This window comes from Gopherus flavomarginatus, chromosome 1, assembly GCF_025201925.1.
Source record: "Gopherus flavomarginatus isolate rGopFla2 chromosome 1, rGopFla2.mat.asm, whole genome shotgun sequence".
Classification (NCBI taxonomy): Eukaryota; Metazoa; Chordata; order Testudines; family Testudinidae; genus Gopherus; species Gopherus flavomarginatus.
Window position 1 is genome coordinate 357,607,815 of NC_066617.1, and position 21,156 is coordinate 357,628,970.

Genomic DNA, 21,156 nt, shown 5'->3' on the forward strand with positions numbered 1-21,156 from the left:
GACTTCACTGTGTGAGAACAGACACAGGCAAACCATATTTCCAGCTGGTTGAGAGAATTTATTTTTAGCCATCTTGACGAGACACTCATTTTGTTTTTTGTTTTTGGAGGATGGTACTACAGTAGTGTGGTGAGTCCCTGCCTGAGATTGGAGCCCTATGATACTAGCCCCTGTGCAACTTTACGCTATCAGACAATCCCTGCCTTAAAGAGTTACAGTCTAAATAGAGCAGGCAGATGAGGGGTGGGAAGGAAACAGAGGCACAAAGAGGTGAAATAGAGCCAGGAATAGAATTCGTGTCCTCTGACTCCCAATGCAGTGCCTTAGCCAATAGATTACGTTGCCATCCAAAAACCTTCCAAATGATCTTTAAGTGGCAGATGAAAGGGAAGTAGCCCAGTGGAGCTAACCCACTTGAAAATATCGTTCCCAAATTCATGGGAGAAATGAGCCCCACCTGGACTCCATTAATTAAGCCCACCAAAATAAAGGGAAAATAAAGTGTTGTGTCGTGTTTAGTACATCAGCTGTCTGCTCTATTCTTGATTCAGTGCTTCCTTGGGCCAGTCACTGAATTTCTGTGTCTTGATTTTCCCCATCTGTGAATTGGGAATAACAACACTTTACAGGAGTGCTAGGAGGCATTCTACAGTGTCCAGTATTTGACAGGTATCCTTTTCATAATGGACAACCTCTTCTTCACTTATGGTGTTCCAGTGTCCTGTTTTTGCTTGACTCATTAGTTACTCCCTTCTCTTTGTGGTGTTAAAGAGTGTGCTAATAAATGTAGTCCTAAGCTGGGAACGAATTTTACAGAGGAGCATGAATTGTGTGCATTGGCTTGGTCTCACTGATAACAAAACTACAGCATGAATGACTCCAACAAGTCCCCAAAATATCTCCTGAAAGGATCCTCTTGGAATTTTTTTTTTTATTACATCCATTCTTTTGTGGCTTTCTCAGTTATTTAAAGGCACAGTGCAGGTGGCAATTTTGCAACAGAAAAGCTTCAAAACCAGACTCCAACAAGAAACTGCTGAGCTGGAATTGATATGAAAACTAGATACAATCAACTTAGGCTTAAATAGGGACTGGGAATGGCTGAGCCAGTACAAATATTGAATCTATCTTCCCTTGTAAGTATTCTCACACTTCTTATCAAAGTGTCTGTCCTGGGCTATCTTGATTATCACTTCAAAAGTTTTTTTCTCTTACTTAATTGGCCTCTCAGAGTTGGTAAGACAACTCCCACCTTTTCATGCTCTCTGTATGTGTATATATATATATATATCTCCTCAATGTATGTTCCATTCTATGCATCCGAAGAAGTGGGCTCTAGCCCACGAAAGCTATGCTCAAATAAATTTGTTAGTCTCTGAGGTGCCACAAGTACTCATAATCTTTCCTGTGATTTCCTAGCACACGTGCTCTTCCTGGGCCAGACTCTCAGCTGCTATAAATCAGCACAATGCCATCAATTTCACTGGTGCTATCTATGCCAATTTACATCAGCCGAAGATCTGGCCCAGTATTCTTAAATAAAGTGGCTTATGGACTACCAGCACTCATAGATTTTAAAATATGCCAGTTTAAAAGGAAAAACAGGATCCATCCGGTTGTAGATCCCATAAATAATTATTTTTATAGTCATATAGACAGAGGTAAAGAATGCAAAGATCTACCAAGTCACCCACTCCTCCTTGCCAGGCCAGGCTTGTCCTCTAGCCATCATTTTCAAACTTGAGAGCCTAAAGTTAGGCAGCTATGGGCCACATCTTTAACTGATGTAAATTGGTGTTGCTCCCATGAAGTCAATGAGCTATGTTAATTCACACTAGCTGAGAATCTGTCCCCATAGTCTCTAGTTAGGCTCCTAAATAAAAGTGGCTTAATTTTCAGAGGTGCTGAGGCCTCACTCCATCCACTAGAGGTCCCTGAAGCCTCAACATTTTAAAAACTCAGTGTAGACCAGCCCTTAATCTGTAGTGGAGAGGAGTCTAACTATTTTGGGGGAAGCTGGGTCTCAGTGCCTCTCAAGTCTGGCCTCCACTACAGAGGAATCTGTCCTGTTGGTGTAGGAGCATCTTCATTACAGCACTACAGCTGCAGCAATGCAGCATTTTAAATGTAGCCCTGCTCTCAGCAACTGACTCTCAGCTGCCTGCTCTGCAGCCCATTAAGACTAATAGAGCAGGTATAGTTTTTAAATCAGCTGTTAATGTCTAGTGCAGGGGTTGGCAACCTTTCAGAAGTGCTGTGCCAAGTCTTCATTTATTCACTTTAATTTAAGGTTTCGCGTGCCAGTAATACATTTTAATGTTTTTAGAAGGTCTCTTTCTATAAGTCTATAATATAGAACTAAACTATTGTTGTATGTAAAGTTAAATAAGATTTTTAAAACATTTAAGAAGCTTCATTTAAAATTAAATTAAAATGCAGAGGCCCCCGGACCGGTGGCCAGGGGCCGGGCAGTGTGAGTGCCACTGAAAATCAGCTCGTGTGCTGCCTTTGGCACCCGTGCCATAGGTTGCCTACCCCTGGTCTAGTGCAAACATGGTAAAGGAAATGGGGCAGCTTTGCAATAGAAACCAAAGCTTGCGTGCTGTGTCAATGAGGTAACAATGAGGTCTCTTTAACACAGGGGAGCGCAAACTTTTTGGCCTGAGGGCCGCATCGGGTTTCAGAAATTGTATGGAGCGCCAGTTAGGGGAAGCTGTGCCTCCCCAAACAGCCAGGCATTGCCTAGCCCCCACCCTCTATCCCCCCCTGCTTCTTGCCTCTTGAAACCCCCCCGGGACTCCTGCCCCATCTAAACCCCCTGTTCCCTGACAGCCTCCCCCCCAGACCCCTGCCCCATCTACTCCCCCACTCCCTGTCCCCTGACCACCCCTGGAACCCCTGCCCCTGACTGCCCCCTGCCACCTCATCCTGCCCCCCTCGAACCCCTGCCTCCATTCAACCCCCCTGTTCCCGGCTCTCTGACCACCCCGACCCCTATCCACACCCCCACCCCCTGACCACCACCCTGAACTCCCCTGCCTTCTATCCAACCCCCCCTGCTCTCTGCCCCCTTACCGTGCTGCCTGGAGCACCAGTGGCCAGCAGCGCTAAAGCCGCACCGCCCAGAGCAGCAGGACAGGCAGCTGCGCTGCTCAGCTGGAGCCAGCCGCACCACTGTGCAGCACAAAGCACCGGTTCAGGCCCAGGCTCTGCAGCTGCGCTGCCCCAGGAGCTCACAGCCTCACCACCCCAGAGCATTGTGCCAGCAGCGCAGTGAGCTGAGGCTGTGGGGGATGGGGAACAGCAGGGATGGGGCCGGGGGCTAACCTCCTGGGCCAGGAGCTCAGGGGCTGGGCAGGAGGGTCCCAACTCCTGCGGGCCGTAGTTTGCCCACCTCTGCTTTAACAGCCTGATCAAGGAGAAGCCAAATACTCTGCGCAGACGCCCCTTTAATAAAGCCTTCTGAAAGGAGCCCTTTGTAAGCCAGAGCCCAGATAAAACCTACGTTCCAAACTGGAAGTCCCTGGGTGACAGCCACAGTTCCTTCTGCTGTAAGGCCGCAGGCTTCCCTGTGGGCTGGGCAGCTCCGTAGTGTTTCCTCTGCTTGCTCAGGCTCTCTCCCTGGCCTCCCTGCCTGGAGAGCTCTGCAATCCCTTCTCTCTCTGTCCTTGAGCCAAGCAGAAGTACTGCTCCTATCTCTCTGCCTTAGGGGCATCCCTTCTTCAAAGGTCAGGCTCCTAGGAGCCCCCTTTTCTCCTCAGGAGCTTCCACCTAAACTCTCCTATGACATTTATCAGGTTCAGGTGCTTCTTGCTCAACAGCTGTCTTCCAGCTGCCTCAGCAGTTAACCTAATGCCAGGCAGATCTGCATTGCTCGTTCCCGTCAGCAGAGCCTGTCCCAGGTATGCGGGATAGCTGACGCCTTTAAAGATTTAGTTTTGAAGGGAATAGGAGGGTTCTCCTGGAGTGTGACACTCTGTATTCCGGCATGGGATTATCATTTGGGGGGGAGGGATAGCTCAGTGGTTTGAGCATTAGCCTGTTAAACCCAGGGTTGTGAGTTCAATTCTTGAGGGGGCCATTTAGGGATTAGGGCAAAAATCTGTCTGGGGATTGGTCCTGCCTTGAGCAGGGGGTTAAACTAGATGACCTCCTGAGGTCCCTTCTAACCCTGATAGTCTATGATTCCACTGGTTAGAGGTAATGTAAGGTGCCCAGGGCCAAGGAAAGGTTAAATAAAGACATTCTCTCCCAGGACAGGCAGGGAATCCCTGTGCTGCTTTGGACTAGTGCTAATGGGAGTGAGGTGTGTAAAGTCTTAATACAGCAATGAGCTCCACACAGAGTGAGCAGTGACTGTACATAATAAACTGTGTGGGGGTTTGGTAGCTGCTTCATCCTTCTGGGTATTTTTCTGTACAAATCAGTGAGAGAGCACAGCAGGAGCTAGTCCAGCCTGCGCTGCTCAGCTCTACCAAGGACCCCAGGGCAATCAGTGAGAAGGGGTTAGCCTATATGCTAGCTCTAATCCTTAGCTCCACAGAGGCACAGCTCCATTGAAGCACTACAAGGGTCTCCCCTGGGCTGCAATAACCTCCCAGGACTCTGGGAAGGGCTACACAGCCTGGGGCTGTATCATCTTTTCCACCTCATTGCCATGGGGCTGGATGGGGACCCCTCCTCCAAAATGGACCCCAGCCAATGCATTGGGTCTGGAGGGAGTCATGGATTGTGCTGCTGGCTGAACCCTTATTCAGACTGAACCATTTTAAGGCACACACTATTCCCTATGCTGGCAGCATCAACCTGATTCTGACATGGGATTGGAGGCAGTCCAGTGTGTTAGAATACTCCTGCTTTTCCTAAAGAGACTGGAAGGGAGACATATCTTTCAGCAGCCAAGTTGGCTCATGTCAACACAGCTAACAGGGCTGCTGTGCTAGGGGGAGTTATAAATAACAACATCCACACAACTACATCTACTGAGTAATGGAAAGAGTGTGGGAAGGAAAGAAAAGTTGAAACAAAGGAGACTAGGAAATGCAAGACCAGAACAGACTGATGGTGTGTCTAGCCACGGATCCCATCAGATCTTAGCAGATAATCCAGAGGAAAGCATACCCTTGATAATACACTTACACACTAAATGCCCCACATCTGTTATAAAGATATGGGCCCTGCACCAATACACCCACACACTAAGTTTAATGTGACACAAGTGAGGGAGGCATATGGACAAATGAGTACAGAAAAGGATTTGGAGACAATAATAAAGTCATCTGGTTTTCTCAGGCACAGGAACATCTTGACAGCTCAGTGGGGCTATTTATAATTGATAGCAGGAGTTAGTTTCGTATGCTCTCCTCTTCTCTCATGGGCTTCATGGCAAGGGGGAGAATTTTGTAAGTGCCACTGCTAAGGAATGTGCTGGGTGAGCCAGCTCTGAGAGGGTGGTCAGAAACCATAACGCACTTTGTACCAGGGTCACCAAGCAGTGATGCTCACTCCTCCAGCAAGGAGATGCTGATAAGCAATTTCCATTGTGGGAGTGGAGTCCCTACATTCCAGGGCGGCCGTCACAGAGCCTGCTTGGGGTGGACTGGCATTCCTCAAATGGGGTTTGTGTACCTACAAGGGTGGAGCTGATAAATGGCTGGGAAGCAAAGGGTGGGACCTACAGCAATGTTTGTGCAGGCTGAGACAGCTTCTATTTAAGTTAGGAGTGTTTCACTGAGGATCAGATAATGCAAGGTGCTGATCCAGCATCCTTCACTCACTGCTGCAGTCAATGGGAGTTGAGTGTGGACAGCACCTCACAGGAGCGATTAGGAGCTACCAGTGGTGACAAATGATGGCTCATTACATGACCCTTAATTGAGGAGACAGTTAAGTTCAGAGGGGTCAGTGTAGTAGGGTCTCCTGTTGCTAGGGTGACCTGGAAATTTGCAGACGTCAGTGAATTGGACAAGGTCTCCCAGGTATTAGTGAAAACTAATGAGATTCTACTGTGCCTCCTGACAAGGCTCCATCCTGCAGTCCTTAGAAAAACTCCAAGAGGTGGCAGGACCAGGCCATCCCAGCCAGAGATAAGCGGACTCAGTGGATCTCCCAGGCAGTCTTGATGGCAGAGTCCCAGCTGGCATGTAAAACTGCCATCACCAGGGTGAACCCCAGCTCCAGCACAGCTACCCCTGCAGACACAGGGAGGGGCAGTATGCACCCCTCTGAGTCACAGAGCTTAAATCTGACCCTGAATTTACATGCTGGGGCCTCAAAAAAGTTAGAGATGGCCCAAGGAAGTGGGAGGTTATGATCCGAACTGGGTTTGGTTGGGGAGCTCTGCTGAATTGGAGTCAGTGAATGCCCTGTCAAAGTCAAAGACAAAGCAGCAGGAGCTAAAAACAGGTATAACCTCCACAGAATGACAGATGCTAGCCTTGTAATCTCACCCTCTTGCTTCTTCCGTAGAGTCTATTTTATTGTTCAGTCCGACTTAAAACAATCCAAGGAACAGGGCTCCTCCTGGGCTTTTCATGGGAATGTACAGCCGAACAGATGTCCCCGGTAGATGTTTCCTGATATTTGGTGTCTACAAGTTTTCCCTTGCCGACTTATTATATATTATTATTATTTGCATTACGGTAAGGCCCGAGAACCAGAGTCATGGATCAGGATTCCATTGTGCTTGGCACTATACACATAGGGCAAAAGGCAGGTCCCCTGGCCCCAGAGAGCTGACAATCTAAGTACAAGATAAGAGACAACAGGTGGATACAGAAAGAGAGAGACAGGAGTTCCTCCTAGTTCTAGCCTACCCACTCTCCTATACTTTAATTTTCTTATTTCACTTTATGTCACAGCATCAGCTTTCTTTAGGTATGTAATTTTTACCAGGACTTATTTTATTTTTAGAAAGAGCTATAAAATACTCATCTACCTATTGTCTGTCTAACAATCCGGAACAGAAGAGGCAGTTCCAATCTATTGGAAAAATACATCTGCTTTTAAAAAAAAATGTTTACAGCTCATGTTATTTTCCTAGCAGACCCACAATAAGCACTTGGAGCTGTTCCAGTTTATTGATAAGTCCATATTTATACAATATAAAAACCACCTATTTATTCACAATAAAAGGCATTGCCAAGTTATTTATTATTGGATAGGCACAAGGATCCCATCTCTTTTCAACAGAAGATCTGAAAGCACTTTAAAAAGGAGGTGAATATCATTATCCCTGTTTTATGGGTGGGAAAACCCAGGCTAAAGCTTACCCACCACACCAGAGGCAGGAACACAACCCAGCTCTCCTGAATATCAAGCTAGTGCTCTGTCCACTAGGCCATACTACACTACTATTGCAGTAGTGCCTAGGAGCCTCAGTCATGAACTGCGCCCCCCCTTGTGCTAGGCACTGTACAAACACAGAACAAAAAGACATTCCCTGCCCCAAAGAGCTTACAATCTAAGTACACCACTACCTTAATATAATGCCACCCGCTATAACACGAATTTGGATATAACGCAGTAAAGCACTGCTCCGGGGGGCGGGGCTGTGCACTCCAGTGGATCAAAGCAAGCTCAATATAACGCGGTAAGATTTTTTGGCTCCCAAGGACAGCGTTATATCGAGGGAGAGGTGTACTCGTCCTCTGCCATGGAAAAGAGAAGAGCTACTAATGAAAAGTCCATGAGGGGAGGGGTTTACAGCTCCATGGAGCAGATGGCCTCTGAGCACCATGGATTCCAAGGAGCTATGGGGAAAGTGGGGCACAACCTAGAGATCTCAGCCCTGCTCCACCTCACTGCTGTGACCTTCCCGAACAGCAAAGCTCCCACATAAATCTTTGGCTACTCCTCATCTGGCTACACACTAACTTCTCCAAGATAGGGACGAGAACCCATAAAAATTATTCATGTCATAGGCTATAACAAGTCCTTTATCCTTGCTCCAGTCTATCAGGTGATCTGTACTTAGCCTCACACTGAGCCAGAGCACCCCTTATGTGGGTTTTTTACAGATGCAACAGTCATAGAAACAAAGGCAGTGCTGTGTAACTCCTGCTGGTCTACACAAAGCTGGTGACTATCCCTGAGGGGCCTGAGTTCCTAAGTTAAGATAGAGTTGATCTGGTTTGTGGCGTCATCTGTTTAAAAGCAACTGAAATTGGCTTAATTGCCTAGTGATGTCTGCAGGGTGCCATCAGGCCTCCTGAGGACATGTACACAGTGGGCCTCACCTGGTCACCGAGAACAGTTCCAGCACACAATACTCAGCGTTCTGCATAGAGACAAGGAATAGGGTGACCAGATCACAACACTAAAATATCGAGACACATTGAGGTGCCGTCAGCCCCGCCCACAGTCCACCCCTGCTCCTTCCAGGCTCTGCCCCTACTCTGCCCCAGGTCCTGCCTCCTTCCCGGCTCAGCCCCCACCGTGCCCTTCCTTATTCCCTGGCCCCCTGCTGGCTTGCTGCATCCCTCTTCAGTCCCCCACCCGCTCACCTCTTTACCCTCCCTGCCCGCCAGTTGCCTCTTCACCCCCCTGCCTGCTGCTCGCCCCTACGGCGCTGACTTCTCCTGTGCTGGGTGGGTGCTTGCCCACTTCCTGCCTCTTCCCTCCAAGCATCCACCGTCACTCCACCCTCATTCCATGCCATTCCCTCTAGTCCCCACCTCTACCCTGCCTCTTCTCTGTGTCCTCCCCTGAGCACTCCTCGTTCCTCCCCCCTCCCTCCTGGAAAGCGCTAAGCACTGCCAAACAGCTGTTAAGTGGTGGAAAGCGCTGGCGGGGTGGGGGAGCAGAGACACGGCACACTGGATGGCGGGGGGGGGGGAAGGAGGTTAGGAGGGGGGAGTTTGGCTGCAATTTTTCCCCACACCAACCCTGGAGCACCCATGGAGTCAGTGCCTCCCTCTTGCTCGCCTCCTTACCTGAATATCGGGACAAATGGCGTCACAATCGTACATTGATCGAGACGCGGGACAAAGGGTTAACTAGTGGGACAATCCTGATTTTACTGGGACATCTGATCACCCTAACAAGGAACCAGCCAGGACACAAACACTGGCCCAAGGGGGCCTAAGTTTGTTGGAGGGGGAAGGCAATAGCAATTGTCAAGGTTTCTTTCCCCAGTTTGAACTTTAGAGTACAAAAAGTGGGGACCTGAATGAACACTTCTAAGCTTAATTACTAGCTTAGATCTGGTACACTGCCACCAGCCAGAATTTAGTGTCTGGCACACTTTCTGTTCCCCCCAAACCTTCCCTGGGGAACCCAGACCCAAACACCTTGGGTCTTAAAACAAGGAGAAATTAACCATCCCCTCTCCTTTCCCCCCCAGACTTTCCCCTCCCTGGGTTGCCTTGAGAGGCTTCACACTGATCCAAACTCCTTGGATCTTAAAACAAGGAGGAATTAACCATCCCCTTTCCTTTCCACCCACCAATCCCTGGTGAGTTCAGACCCAATCCCCTTGGATCTTAAAACAAGGAAAATCAGATTCTTAAAAAGAAAGCTTTTAATTAAAGAAAGAAAAAAGTAAAAATTATCTCTAAAATCAGGATGGAAAAATGCTTTACAGTGTACTCAGATTCATATAGACCAAAGGGACCCCACCCCCAGCCTTAGATTCAAAGTTACAGCAAACAGAGGTAAAAATCCTTCCAGCAAAAAGAAACATTTACAAGTTGAGAAAACAAAAATAAGGCTATTACTTACAATTTTGAAACATGAAAGACTGATTCAGAAAGATTTGGAGAACCTGGGGGTACGTCTGGTCCCTCTTAGTCCCAAGAGCAAACAATGAACAAAACAAAAAGCACAAACAAATACTTCCTTCCGCCAAGATTTGAAAGAATCTTGTCCCCCTATTGGTCCTCTGGTCAGGTGTCAACCAGGTTTACTGAGCTTTTTAACCTTTTACAGGTAAAAGAGACATTAACCCTTAACCATCTGTTTATGACAGCAATATTCTATCAAACATCACTCAGTTTTACCCATCAACAGCTGACCACATCCTCAGGTTCCTGAGGCTTGGACTGTGACCTTTATGGTCCCGCTAGATTGGGCCTGCCCAGTTAACAGTTCTAAGAACTCTCCTCTCCTTCAGGCCGGCAGACAGGGCGATTGGGGAAGTGCAGGAGCAGCTTTCAATGATTCTCCAGGTAACAGCTCGCTGAGCGCTTCTTGCCAATGTACAGGCCAACACAGAGCTCCGGGCTGACATTGCAGGTCAGTGCTTCACACATTCCAGCTTCTAGGCTGTACTTCCCCAAAGGGAGGAACCGACCTAACGGCCCTAACAACAGTTGCCGGGGCTTTTCGGCAGATAGAACAGCAGCTGCAATGGTGGCGGGAACCCCAGGAACCTCCTCACTATGGAGCCTTTCAAGCTCTCTGCCTTTTTTCCCTTTCCCAAGGGAGAGTGAGAAGTGAACCACCAGGCTGTGGGGAACTATGGAAGAACACAGTCAGAGTTTGGGGGGGATGAGAGCCCTCTCCCAGCTCTGCCTCTCTCATCCCCCTTAAAACATTGATTGTGCTCTTCCAGGTCATCGTTTGCTCTCCCTCCACCTGCCCCACTAGTCTCCCTTTGACGAGGAGGAAAAGAGAAGAGCACCAGGCTGCAAGAGCAACTGTTTCCACGTCGTGCTAGTGCAGAGGACTTTGTTCTGGAGTCAGACACTGACAGTTCAAAGCCTCTTGGAGGAATAAATTGCAGCCTGGAGGGCTACAGCCAAACAGGCCAGACCAGTGGGCCCACTCTCTCTGTCGGGGCCAGTATTAGCTGCTTCAGAGGCAGGTGTACAATGCCCACAACTCTGCAGTGACGTGCTCCCTAGGGAGAAAGTGGGGTGCGGTTCTTAAACTCATTTCAAACAGGAGGGATTTGGCAGCTGGAAATCAAAAACCCATAACAAAAAAGTCCCACTGGGAGAAGCTCATATACTAGGACTGTGAAACAGCATCTTAAAACAAGCCATGCTGTTAGCAGGGCTCTGCAAGCTCAGCAACACAGTTATTACAACGATCCTAGTCTCACAGACACAGCGCCTTTCAGCCAAACAACTCAAGATGCTTCATAAATGCTGGCCTGGATTCTTCAGGGTCACATGCTGGTGTAAGTGACCCCAGCATAAAGTAGGGGTAAGAAAATGGAGACTGAGGCCCAGGAACTGCAACCCCTTCAAGAAACTGGTCCACCAGAGGAAAATGGCCTACTACTGCTACCACCTTTGCTTAAGTGGGGGAGATCTGTGCTGTGTTGTTGAAGGGCCTGTGTTCAGATCCTGAGGAGGGCCATAAGCACTCCTGATTTTGGTTTTGCAAAATCCTACTGATGAACTTTAACAAAGCTAACCTCTCCCCTCTTTATTTGCCATGCTCTACTTCAGGGGGTTTCAACCTTTTTCTTTCTGAGGGCCCCCCAACATGCTATAAAAGCTTCATGGCCCACCTGTGCCACAACAACTGTTTTTTGCACATCCAGTAGATTAAAAGCCACAGCCTGTGTTGGGGGTAGCAAGCAGTGCAATTGCCCAGGGCCCCATGTCACAGGGGGCCCTATGAAGCTAAGCTGTTTGGGCTTTGATTTGAAACCAGGGCCACCCGGAGGATTCAGGAGGCCTGGGGCAAAGCAATTTTGGGGGCCCCTTCCATAAAAAAAAGTTGCAATATTATAGAATACTATATTCTAATGGGGGCCCCTGTGGGGCCTAGGGTAAATTGCCCCAATTCCCCCCCGAGGCAGCCCTGTTGATTTCAGCCTCCGGAGGTGGAGCTCTGGCTTTGGCTTTCTGCCCTGGGCCCCAGTGATTCAAACACTGGCCCCTCTCTGGTTTATTTTGATCAACCTCCTGAAACCTGCTCATGGCCCTCCCAGGGCCCCCGGATTCCTGGTTAAAAACCATTGCTCTAGTTAAAAGTTTGCAGGGGTAGAGAGGTGAGCTTCCAATCCTGCAGCTGCTGGAACAGAGGCTGATGACTCCAGTAACAAAAACTCACTGTACAGAACAAACTTTGAATTTATATCAGTCAGCAGCTTCAGGTTTACAAGTGAATTAAATCCAGGATGTTTGGAAGGCATAAGTGAGCTTCCCCATGTAAGAATGGGATTTGCAAAAATCAGTGACCTAGAAAATTCAGACCTGCCAACTCTCACTGTTTTCTAGTGAGTCTTGATTGTTTATGTGTTAAGAGACTCACACAACCTCCTGCCTCCAAGGACATCTCAAGTTTCACTGCATTCAGCTCTGTTAACTCTTTAGGCCTGTCAAAGAGAAAATCCAAGCACTGCACTAAAAAGAATGCACAGTTATTCAGACATGGATTATTACTGAGGAGCTCTGGGGAGAAATGGTTACAGCTGCGCAGGAAGCTCTGAACATAACCTAACAGCATGTCACACTCACCTGGTCTGGGCTGCATCATAAAATCAAGATTTTGGCCAAGTTCACTGAAAGGTTCACTCAAATGCATGAGTCATTCAGTGGAACCTGGGCCTAGCTCTGATCAAGACTTGGCTGATGATAGGTTTAATTTCAAAAATTAGTGACATGGGCAAATTCAAATCTCTTTCACTTTGTGCTGCAAGTTTCTTTCTGGACCAAACCTTAAAGCCTGGTTCTCACAGGGGGAGTGGGATGCAAACCCACACAAAGCAAAGCCAAAAAAGAGTTGGCATGAACATTTGCAAACTGACACAGTCCAGCTGTGGGAATGATGCACAAAGACAGACAAGGGAAAGGACATACTGGCCTCCGACGTAACAGGAACACCTCAAAAAATCTGGAGCAGAGATGAGGCTGTACTGCAAGATTCTGCTATGGATCTGAATTTCAGCAATGTTTTTGGGTCAGGTCTTGGATTCAGCACTCTCCCTCCTTGTAGGGTGACCAGATAGCAAGTGGGAATAATTGGGATACTTCCCCTCCCCCGGCAAGATAGAGGGTGAATAGTTGCATATATAAGACAAAGCCCCTAACAGTAGGATAATCCCGATAATAGCAGGACATCTGGTCATCCTATCTCCTTTGAAGTTCCTGTTTATATTCACTCTTCTTTGAACCTCTGTGGTTTAAAAATCTGGATGGAAATCTCATTAGCATAGCTCCCCTCCCCTCCCCCCACAAGTTTTCTGGTGCTGCCTGACTCCAGCTAGGCTGGAAATACCACAGCCAAGGAATTTCTGATACTTTCCACCTTTGAGCCCAGGTGAATCCAGGTGTATCAAAAATGGGGTGAGGCGAGAATGTTAACCAAACATTTGTGAACTATCAAAAATGGTTCAGGGTTGAGTGGAGCTTTGGCTTTGGTCTTATTTTATCTGCAACAATTAATGAATGTCTGAGCACCCCAGGAAACACAGCCACGTATGGACATCCGAGTCTTAACATGTTGGCCAGAGCGCATGTGAGCCATGGGATGTATGGTTCAGACTAACCCATGTACTGTGTCTTTAAACAGAGCGAGGAGGCCCAAGGGCTGGGACAGCAGGGTGTAACCAGTTCAGCCAGGCAGTCGTCACACATGGCAGTGCTCCCGGACAGGCTCTGTGCATTGGGAGGGATTATCTGGGGTTTAGTCACTGCACTGGTATCACAGGCGGATGCAATGGGCACCCAGCCCAGGTCCACTCTGCCCCTTGCAAAGTGTTGTGTGCTACTTGCCAGAGGACCGATGAATACACACTTCCGCTTACAGGCTCAGCCCTCCACTCTGTCACACCTGTAAGCTTTGGCACAGGAGCACCTGAGCAAACTTGCGCCCTTAGGACAGTGGCTGGACTGGAGTTACATACAGAAGCCGAGAACAGACCTGAGCCACTGCACAGAAGCTGAGGGAGAATTAGAGAGGGGAGCCTGGAGCTATCTTTTACCCCTTGGCAGAAGCCGGGAGAGAGTCAGAGAGAAGTCCATGATCTGAGTGCCAAGCAGCAAGTTCCTCTTGTATCTCTGAGCCTCCCGCTCCCTTCCTTTGCCCTGCAGGCCTGGGGGAGATGAGCAGTTCATCAGAGCACCGATCCCTTGGGAAACAAGTCACGAGCAGTCTACAAACGGTGAGGGGGCCTGGCAGTGTTCTGTCTGGTGGGGATCTCAGCAGTTTGCGGGTGGGAACAGCATCCCTCTTGGCCCCATTCTGGATGTTATGCTGCTTTTAGCCTGCTTGCCATTTCTGAGACTTTGGGGTCAGCCAGCAGCAATGTTACCCAGTCCATTCTGAGCAAATTGGTGCCTCTAGATTAGACACAAGAGTTCTGGCAATGACACAGCCTGCACAAGGCAGTGATTTCTGCTCCTGAACTGTATTTGCTGGAAAATTTAAAAAAAAAAAAAAAAAAAAAAAGACCCAAGCTTCTGTTGCTCAATGGGGTGTTATATACTTGACAATTGCAACAACGTTATCTTAGCATTTTAGATTTGCAGAACATTGACACCAGACTAGCATAGCAGGTTCACTAATTCATGCTAATATTAAGGACAACCTAGGTCAGGTCTACACTAGGAAATTAGGTTGGTATAACTATTCAGGGTATGAAAATCCACATTTCTGAGCAACACAATTGAATCGACCTAACCCTTGGTGTGGACAGTGCTAAGTCAACAGGAGAATTTGCCTCTCGGGGAGACAGCGTAGGTAGTGTCTTGACTGAAGTGCCACAGTGGCATAGCTGCCACTAAGTATAGACTAGCCCTTACTGAGAGTCACTGGTAATAATACCCAGATGTTATATAATGGTTGTCCTCAGGAGATTTCAAAGTGCTTGACAAAGGAAATCAGTATCAATCCCCATTTTACACATTGGGAAACTGAGGCACAGAGCTGGGATGTGACTTGTCCAAGGCCAGTGGCAGAGCCAGGACGACAACCTAGGTCTCCTGAGTCCAAAGCCAATGCTTTCACCACTAGGCAACATTACCAAGGGTTAGTAATTAGTGAATAACCAAATAAAGATGGTAAAATTGTTAAGAAAGCTGCACTAGTGAATGTAAAACATGTTCATTTCCTTTGACAGAGTAGTTTGCTGTTAGTCATTGATGACAATCCTGTGTAAAAGTTTCTGTAAAAGCGAAGGCTGAGGAGTATAAGACCTTGCTTCCTGGCCCTGCTGTTTGATCTTTGCTGGGAAGTGGGGTGAAGTTGCTAGTTTTCAGGTGGACTTACTGGGTTTGTGGGCTAGTGTAAAAACATGGAGTGAGGTTCCACTATATAAATATTGTTGGGCCTTGGTCTCCTTTTCCCTGCACCTGCCGCAGTCATTTACACCTCTGTCAGGTGGGTGTGAAATGCTTCCCAATGTGAATGACACCATTGTGCACCCATTTGCTTTGGTGCAAGTGACTGTGCAAGGGGCAGGGCAATGGAGAATCAGGTCCTTTTTATTTCCCTGTTCCTTTGGGCCTAAGCTTATATGTACCCTTCATGTTCCCCCCACATTTTCTGGCTACAGGCTCAATCCTGAGCACCCAGAACCTGACCCAGCAAAGAACCTTGAGCTTGTGATTAGTTCTGACGGCCTTGATCCTTGCATGATCAAGCCCTGTGTTCATGAAAAAGAGCAAATGAGTGGCTAGGTGTAGTCGTAACAGTATAATGTGTGTGACTTGCATTCCAGGTGTAATTGTTTTAGAGAACACAAACCTGCTTCGTCCTTGACTTTTAAATAAACAAGAAAACCATCCTCCCCCCCACACACACACATACTTTGCTGCACTGAGCACTCAATAAAGTGGCTATGCAGAAAGGGGTGAGGTGTCACTTTTTCACCAGTCAGCACTGGGGGGTACTGTGCTGCTCGAGGAGCCATCAGAAGTGAAACTAAGATTGTGGCCTCTCTGGGCATTCAAAGATCCCAAGGCATTTTTCACGAAAGTGGTGACATGGCCTGCAGGAATTCAAATTTGAGGAAAGTCCCCTGTAGTTTTAGGTTGGCGTATTCTTCTTCACTTCATGGCCTAAATGCTATGGGAAAGTTTTACGGTGCTCTGATAAACAGCTGTTATCTTCTACCCCAGATATGGCTGCATTTCAGTGGTGCATGATCAGCTAATCTGGTCCAGCTTTTGGATTTATAACAATGCCCCAAAATAGGTACACTGTAAAACTAATTTGGGGTTTTGTTACTAAAATCACACACAGCTCTTGTCCCAACTCTTTAGGGAAAACCCAAATCAAGGGGAGAGGGAAATAAAACTTTAGCTATTAATACTGTAACAAATCCTTGGTTGTCCTCATGCTTGTTGCTATCACCTCACTGAAGTGTCACAATAGCAGGGAGAGACCTCAACACTTCCTGTTCCCAAGTCATAGGCCTCTATTAGGTGAGCTAATGGGGAATACGAAGAGGCAGGATGGTCCCAGCAGTTAGGGCTCTCACCTGAAATCCAAGTTCAAGTCCCTGTGTGACCTTGGCCAAGTCACTTAGTCTCTCTGTGCCTCAGCTTCCTAACTCTAAAATGAGAAGAATGGCACTTCCCTACTGTGACAGGTTTGATCACAGAAACCCACTTGGGAACTGCCAAATGATGTGCCAAAACTACTTCTGCCCCTGCCTTCCCTGCCAGCTCAGGACTCCAGCACCCTGTCTTGCTGAGCCAGACACGCCCATCTACTCCTACACAGACTCAGGGTCTGAACCACGTGCCCCAGAGCTGCAGACTTAACCTGAAAGCAGCAGAGGTGCTCCCGTCTTTAACACTCAGATGCCAAACTCCTAGTAGGGTCCAAACCTGAAATAAATCCATTTTACCCTGTATAAAGCTTATACAGGGTAAACTCATAAATTGTTCACCCTCTCTAACACTGATAGAGAGATATGCACAGCTGTTTGCCCCAGCCCCAGGTATTAATGCATACTCTGGGTTAATTAATAAGTAAAAAGTGATTTTATTAAATACAGAAAGTAAGATTTCAGTGGTTCCAAGTAGTAACAGACAGAACAAAGTGAATTACCAAGTAAAATAAAATAGAATATGCAAGTCTATGTCTAAGACAACTGAATACAGATAAAACCTCACCAGTTCCGGTAAGCTTCCTTTTACAGACTAGTGTCTTTCTAGTCTGGGTCCAGCAATCACTCGCACTCCCTGTAGTTACTGTCCTTTGTTCGAATTTCTTTCAGGTTTCCTTGGGGGTGGACAGACTAGCTCTTTAGCTAACTCAAGACAAAATGGAAGGGTCTCCTAGGGGCTTAAGTAGATTTTCTCTTGTGGGTGGAGACCGCCTCCTCTCTCCTATGCAAAGTCCAGGTCCAAAATGGAGATTTGGAGTCACATGGGAAAGTCACATGTTCATACATGACTGAGTTTCTTACGAGCCAAGCCACATTCCTGGGAAAGCTCCAATGTGGATTGGGGTCTTTGAGTTCATTGTTGGCTTAAGTGGTTCTTGACTGGGCACTTAATTTGCACATTCCTTTCTCAAAAAGCTGACCAAATGCTTTACTAAGGCTATCAAGCAAGTATACAGCCAATATTCCTAACTTCAAGTACAAAAATGATGCATATATACAAACAGGATGAATGTATTCAGTAGATCATAACTTTTACATAGATATGTTACATGGCATATGTAGCATAAAACATATTCCAGTTGTATCATATATACATTCATAAGCATATTCCCATGAAGCCTTATGGGGTACACCATCACACCTACCTCACAGCGGTGTTGTGTGGAGAAATTCATTACAGAGTGTGAGGTGCTTAGATATTATGGCAATGGGAATGATATAAGTATCTTAGACAGACTCTTGGTTAGCTATTGGCAGGATATGAACTCAGATGCAGAGGTGAGCAGTTCCGAGTCCATCCAGTATGGGGCAGTGACACACTAGCCAGTTAATTCCAATTTCCCACTGCTCTGACATGTAATGGATATGGTATTTTCCCCCTGTGACTGCAGCTGTCACCAATCGTGGAGTTAAACATTGGTGGGGAGGTGTACACAACAACGCTAAGCACCCTGAAGAAACACCCTGGCTCCAAGCTGGCAGACATGTTTACTGGCCAGCCCAAGCTCAGGACTGACTCAGAGGGGAGATTCTTCATTGACAGGCCAGGCACTTATTTTAAGTACATCTTGGAATACCTCCGCAGTAACCAGGTGCCCACCCAGTGCATCCAGGACGTGTATAAAGAGGCACTGTTCTATGACATCGAGCCTCTGGTCAAGCAGCTGGAGGACTCCCCTCAGATTTTTGGGGAGGTGGTGGCAAGGAAGCAGTTTCTGGCCCGTGTGCCCTACTACAGTGAGAACATTGAGCTGATGATTCGCATCGCCCGGGCGGAGGCGGTAGCATCCCGTCACTCCAGCGTCACAGTGTGTGTGGTCAGGACCGAGGAGGATGCAGCCAAGTGTCACAACGCCCTGAACAGCTTGGACATGGATAAGAAATCGGTGGTGAAGTTCGGCCCCTGGAAGGCGACGCCGAGCATTTCTGACCTTTTGGATTGCATTAAAATGGACATCGAAGCCAAAGGATACAAGATTTCCTTCCAGCCCCATGTCACAGAGAAAGGCTTTCGGTTCAAATCCTACGACTTCTTCTACAAATTTCTGTTCACCTGGTGGTAGCAAAAGGGAACTCTTAGCAGTGATTTTTAAACGGCTATTAAAATAAATAGACTTCTGTTGTTTTAATACAGAGAATCTCTCAGTGATCAGATTCTGGGATCTGGCCAAACTGCACACCTCACAAGTTGAGATGTGTGCACAATGGAGGTGTTAAGCCTTCCCGCTCTCATGCTATTCCAAAACTGAGTCAATTGTATACAGGCCTGGTCTTCCAGTGTAAGTCAGAGCAGCCTTAGACTGATTGCTAACTGCCCTGAGGGGCAGAAACCACAGTTGGGACCAGAGTAATATAGGGTGCCCTGGCCTCATCCTCTTTACTCTGATCTCATTCTGTGCAAGCAGCCAGGGCTGGGAGTAGTGTTGCCTCTACACCAGCTCTGGGGCAATCGTCCTGGGATTGAATTAACCAGATTTACAGCCAGAAACAATGGTCAGTGTAGTATAAAGTAGCCTTATTGGAGGATCTGGAACAGAATTTTTACTGTTGCTACATATATACAATAATAGGCAGAAAGAACTTGGCTTGGATTCCAGATCCCTGGTCATGTTTGCAGTACTGGGGGCAAATCATCTTTGTAAAGCAGAAAATCAGGTCTGGAAGTGTCATTGAGAGAAAATAAACACCAAGTCCTTAGTCTGAATATAGCTTCACTCTTAAGGGTACACCTGCTCTTGGAGCTAGGGACGGAGTGTATGATTCCCAGCTCGAGGAGACATACCCATGCTATCTGTGATTGAACTAGCATGCTCAAAGTACAATGTAGTGAGAGTGGCAGGAGAGGCTAACTGCCCTGAGGACATACCCCTCCGAGACCCTAGAAACATACTCAGGGTGGCTAAGCAGCATGCAGCTCACCCTGCTGCGGCTACATTCTATTTTTAGCGGACCAGCTCAGTGGGAGTTCATGCAGGTATGACTCCTTGAGGAGGGAATCACATGGCCCCAGCTGCAAGTGCAGACATACTCACTGGTCTCTCAACTATAGCTGTGCACGATCAATGATATGGCTTCAGTTGAAGGAGTTACATGAGCACATGCAACTCAGGGGCAGCTGGTGAACTTTGGGGCAAGTGGGGCATAGCAGAAACCCCCAGGGCTCCCGCACACCACAACGCTGCCCTCCCACACACACACACTTAGCCCCAGAACTCTGGGTGCTCTTCTCTTCCCCCTCATTCCCACCTTGCTTAACCCTGGCCTCTGAAGTCTCCCTCCTCCCCCTTCTCTTCACCTGAATTTCTCCTTACTCCTCCAGCCCCTGTTCCCCATTAGTCCCAAGCCCCTGAGGCATCTTCACCTCCTAGGCCCGGAGTGACTGACAGATTTACCCACTCAGCAGAGTGGCTCTTCTCCTGAGCCTCTTGCCTTTCTTCTTATTCCCTAGGGGGAGGGATAGCTCAGTGGTTTGAGCATTGACCTGCTAAACCCAGGCTTGTGAGCTCAATGCTTGAGGGGGCCATTTGGGGATTGGTCCTGCTTTGAGCAGGGAGTTGGACTAGATGATCTCTTGAGGTCCCTTCCAACCCTAATAATCTATGATTCTATCAGTAGCCTCCCACAGCTCCTTGTCAGTTCCTCCTGCTGCTTCTCCTCTCCTACAGACTGTGCAGTCAAGATCTGAGAGGAAGCAAGCAGTGGGGATTTTGAGAGGGCTTTGTGGTGCTGGATTCACTGCCCAAGCCACAGGCTGCAGTGACTGCAGAGCGCTCTGAAGCTTTTGGTGGGTGGGACAGTGCCCTGACACCCTCTATACATGAGCTGCCACGGCGCCCACTGGGAGCTGTGCTCGCTCATGCCAAGGCAAAATTTGTCTCTCTGCTGAGAAAACCAGTGCTGTAGCACAGTGGTTCTTAACCTGGTCCATACCAGGACCTTGTGTTAAAACAGATAAGGTTTAAGGACCCAGGGGCAGCTCTAGGCATTTTGCCGCCCCAAGCACGGCAGGCAGGCTGCCTTCGGCGGCTTGCCTGCAGGAGATCCCCAGTCCTGCGAATTCAGTGGCAGCCTGCAGGAGGTCCATCGAAGCAGCGGGACCAGCGGACCCTCAGCAGACATGCCGCCGAAGGCAGCCTGTCTGCCGCCCTCGTGGCGACCGGCAGAGCGCCACCCGTGGCTTGCCACTCCAGGCACACGCTTGGCGTGCTGGTGCCTGGAGCCGCCCCTTTAAGGACCCTTATCTCTCCCCTAGCTGTAAAGCAAAAGGGTGTCAATGCCCAGGTTGACAACCCACTCTCTAGCAAATATTATTATTATTGATGATTTGTATTGCGGTAGCACTAGGCTCCCCAGTGATGAACCATGTCCCCATTGAGCTAGGTGTTACACAAACACAGAACAAAAAGGTGGTTTAGCCCCCAAAGGTTTTCCAGTTTAAGTTGAACATGTTCTGCTTGTTAATGCAGAAGTGTTTAGCTATTGTTTGTGCCATCAGTTACATCTCTTTGAGTGCTACAAATGAATATGTGCATCAGGAGACATCGCGAAACCCCATGACGATTATTAGATGGAAGAGTCTCATAAGGTACTTCCAATAGGACAAACTACAGCCTGGTTCCTATAGTCTCTACTAAAGCAAAACT

The 21,156-nt window shown here is 47.9% G+C and overlaps 1 protein-coding gene across 1 annotated transcript; it reads left to right on the top strand.

Annotated features, from left to right (window-relative positions):
- The first annotated feature begins 13,729 nt into the window (after positions 1-13,729).
- KCTD14 (potassium channel tetramerization domain containing 14) lies at positions 13,730-20,407 on the top strand. The gene is made up of 2 exons (XM_050942504.1): positions 13,730-14,059; positions 17,905-20,407. Exons 1-2 carry the CDS (start codon positions 14,000-14,002, stop codon positions 18,574-18,576), a joined length of 732 nt encoding a protein of 243 aa, XP_050798461.1. The 5' UTR covers positions 13,730-13,999; the 3' UTR covers positions 18,577-20,407.
- The last annotated feature ends 749 nt before the right edge of the window (positions 20,408-21,156 follow it).

What these genes read in the sequence shown, in the direction of transcription:
- KCTD14 (XM_050942504.1), top strand. Translation starts at nt 14,000, where the DNA reads ATGAGCAGTTCATCAGAGCACCGATCCCTTGGGAAACAAGTCACGAGC. An exon ending in TCACGAGCAGTCTACAAACG is followed by an intron (nt 14,060 to 17,904) that starts GTGAGGGGGCCT and finishes CTGTGACTGCAG; the next exon opens with CTGTCACCAATCGTGGAGTT.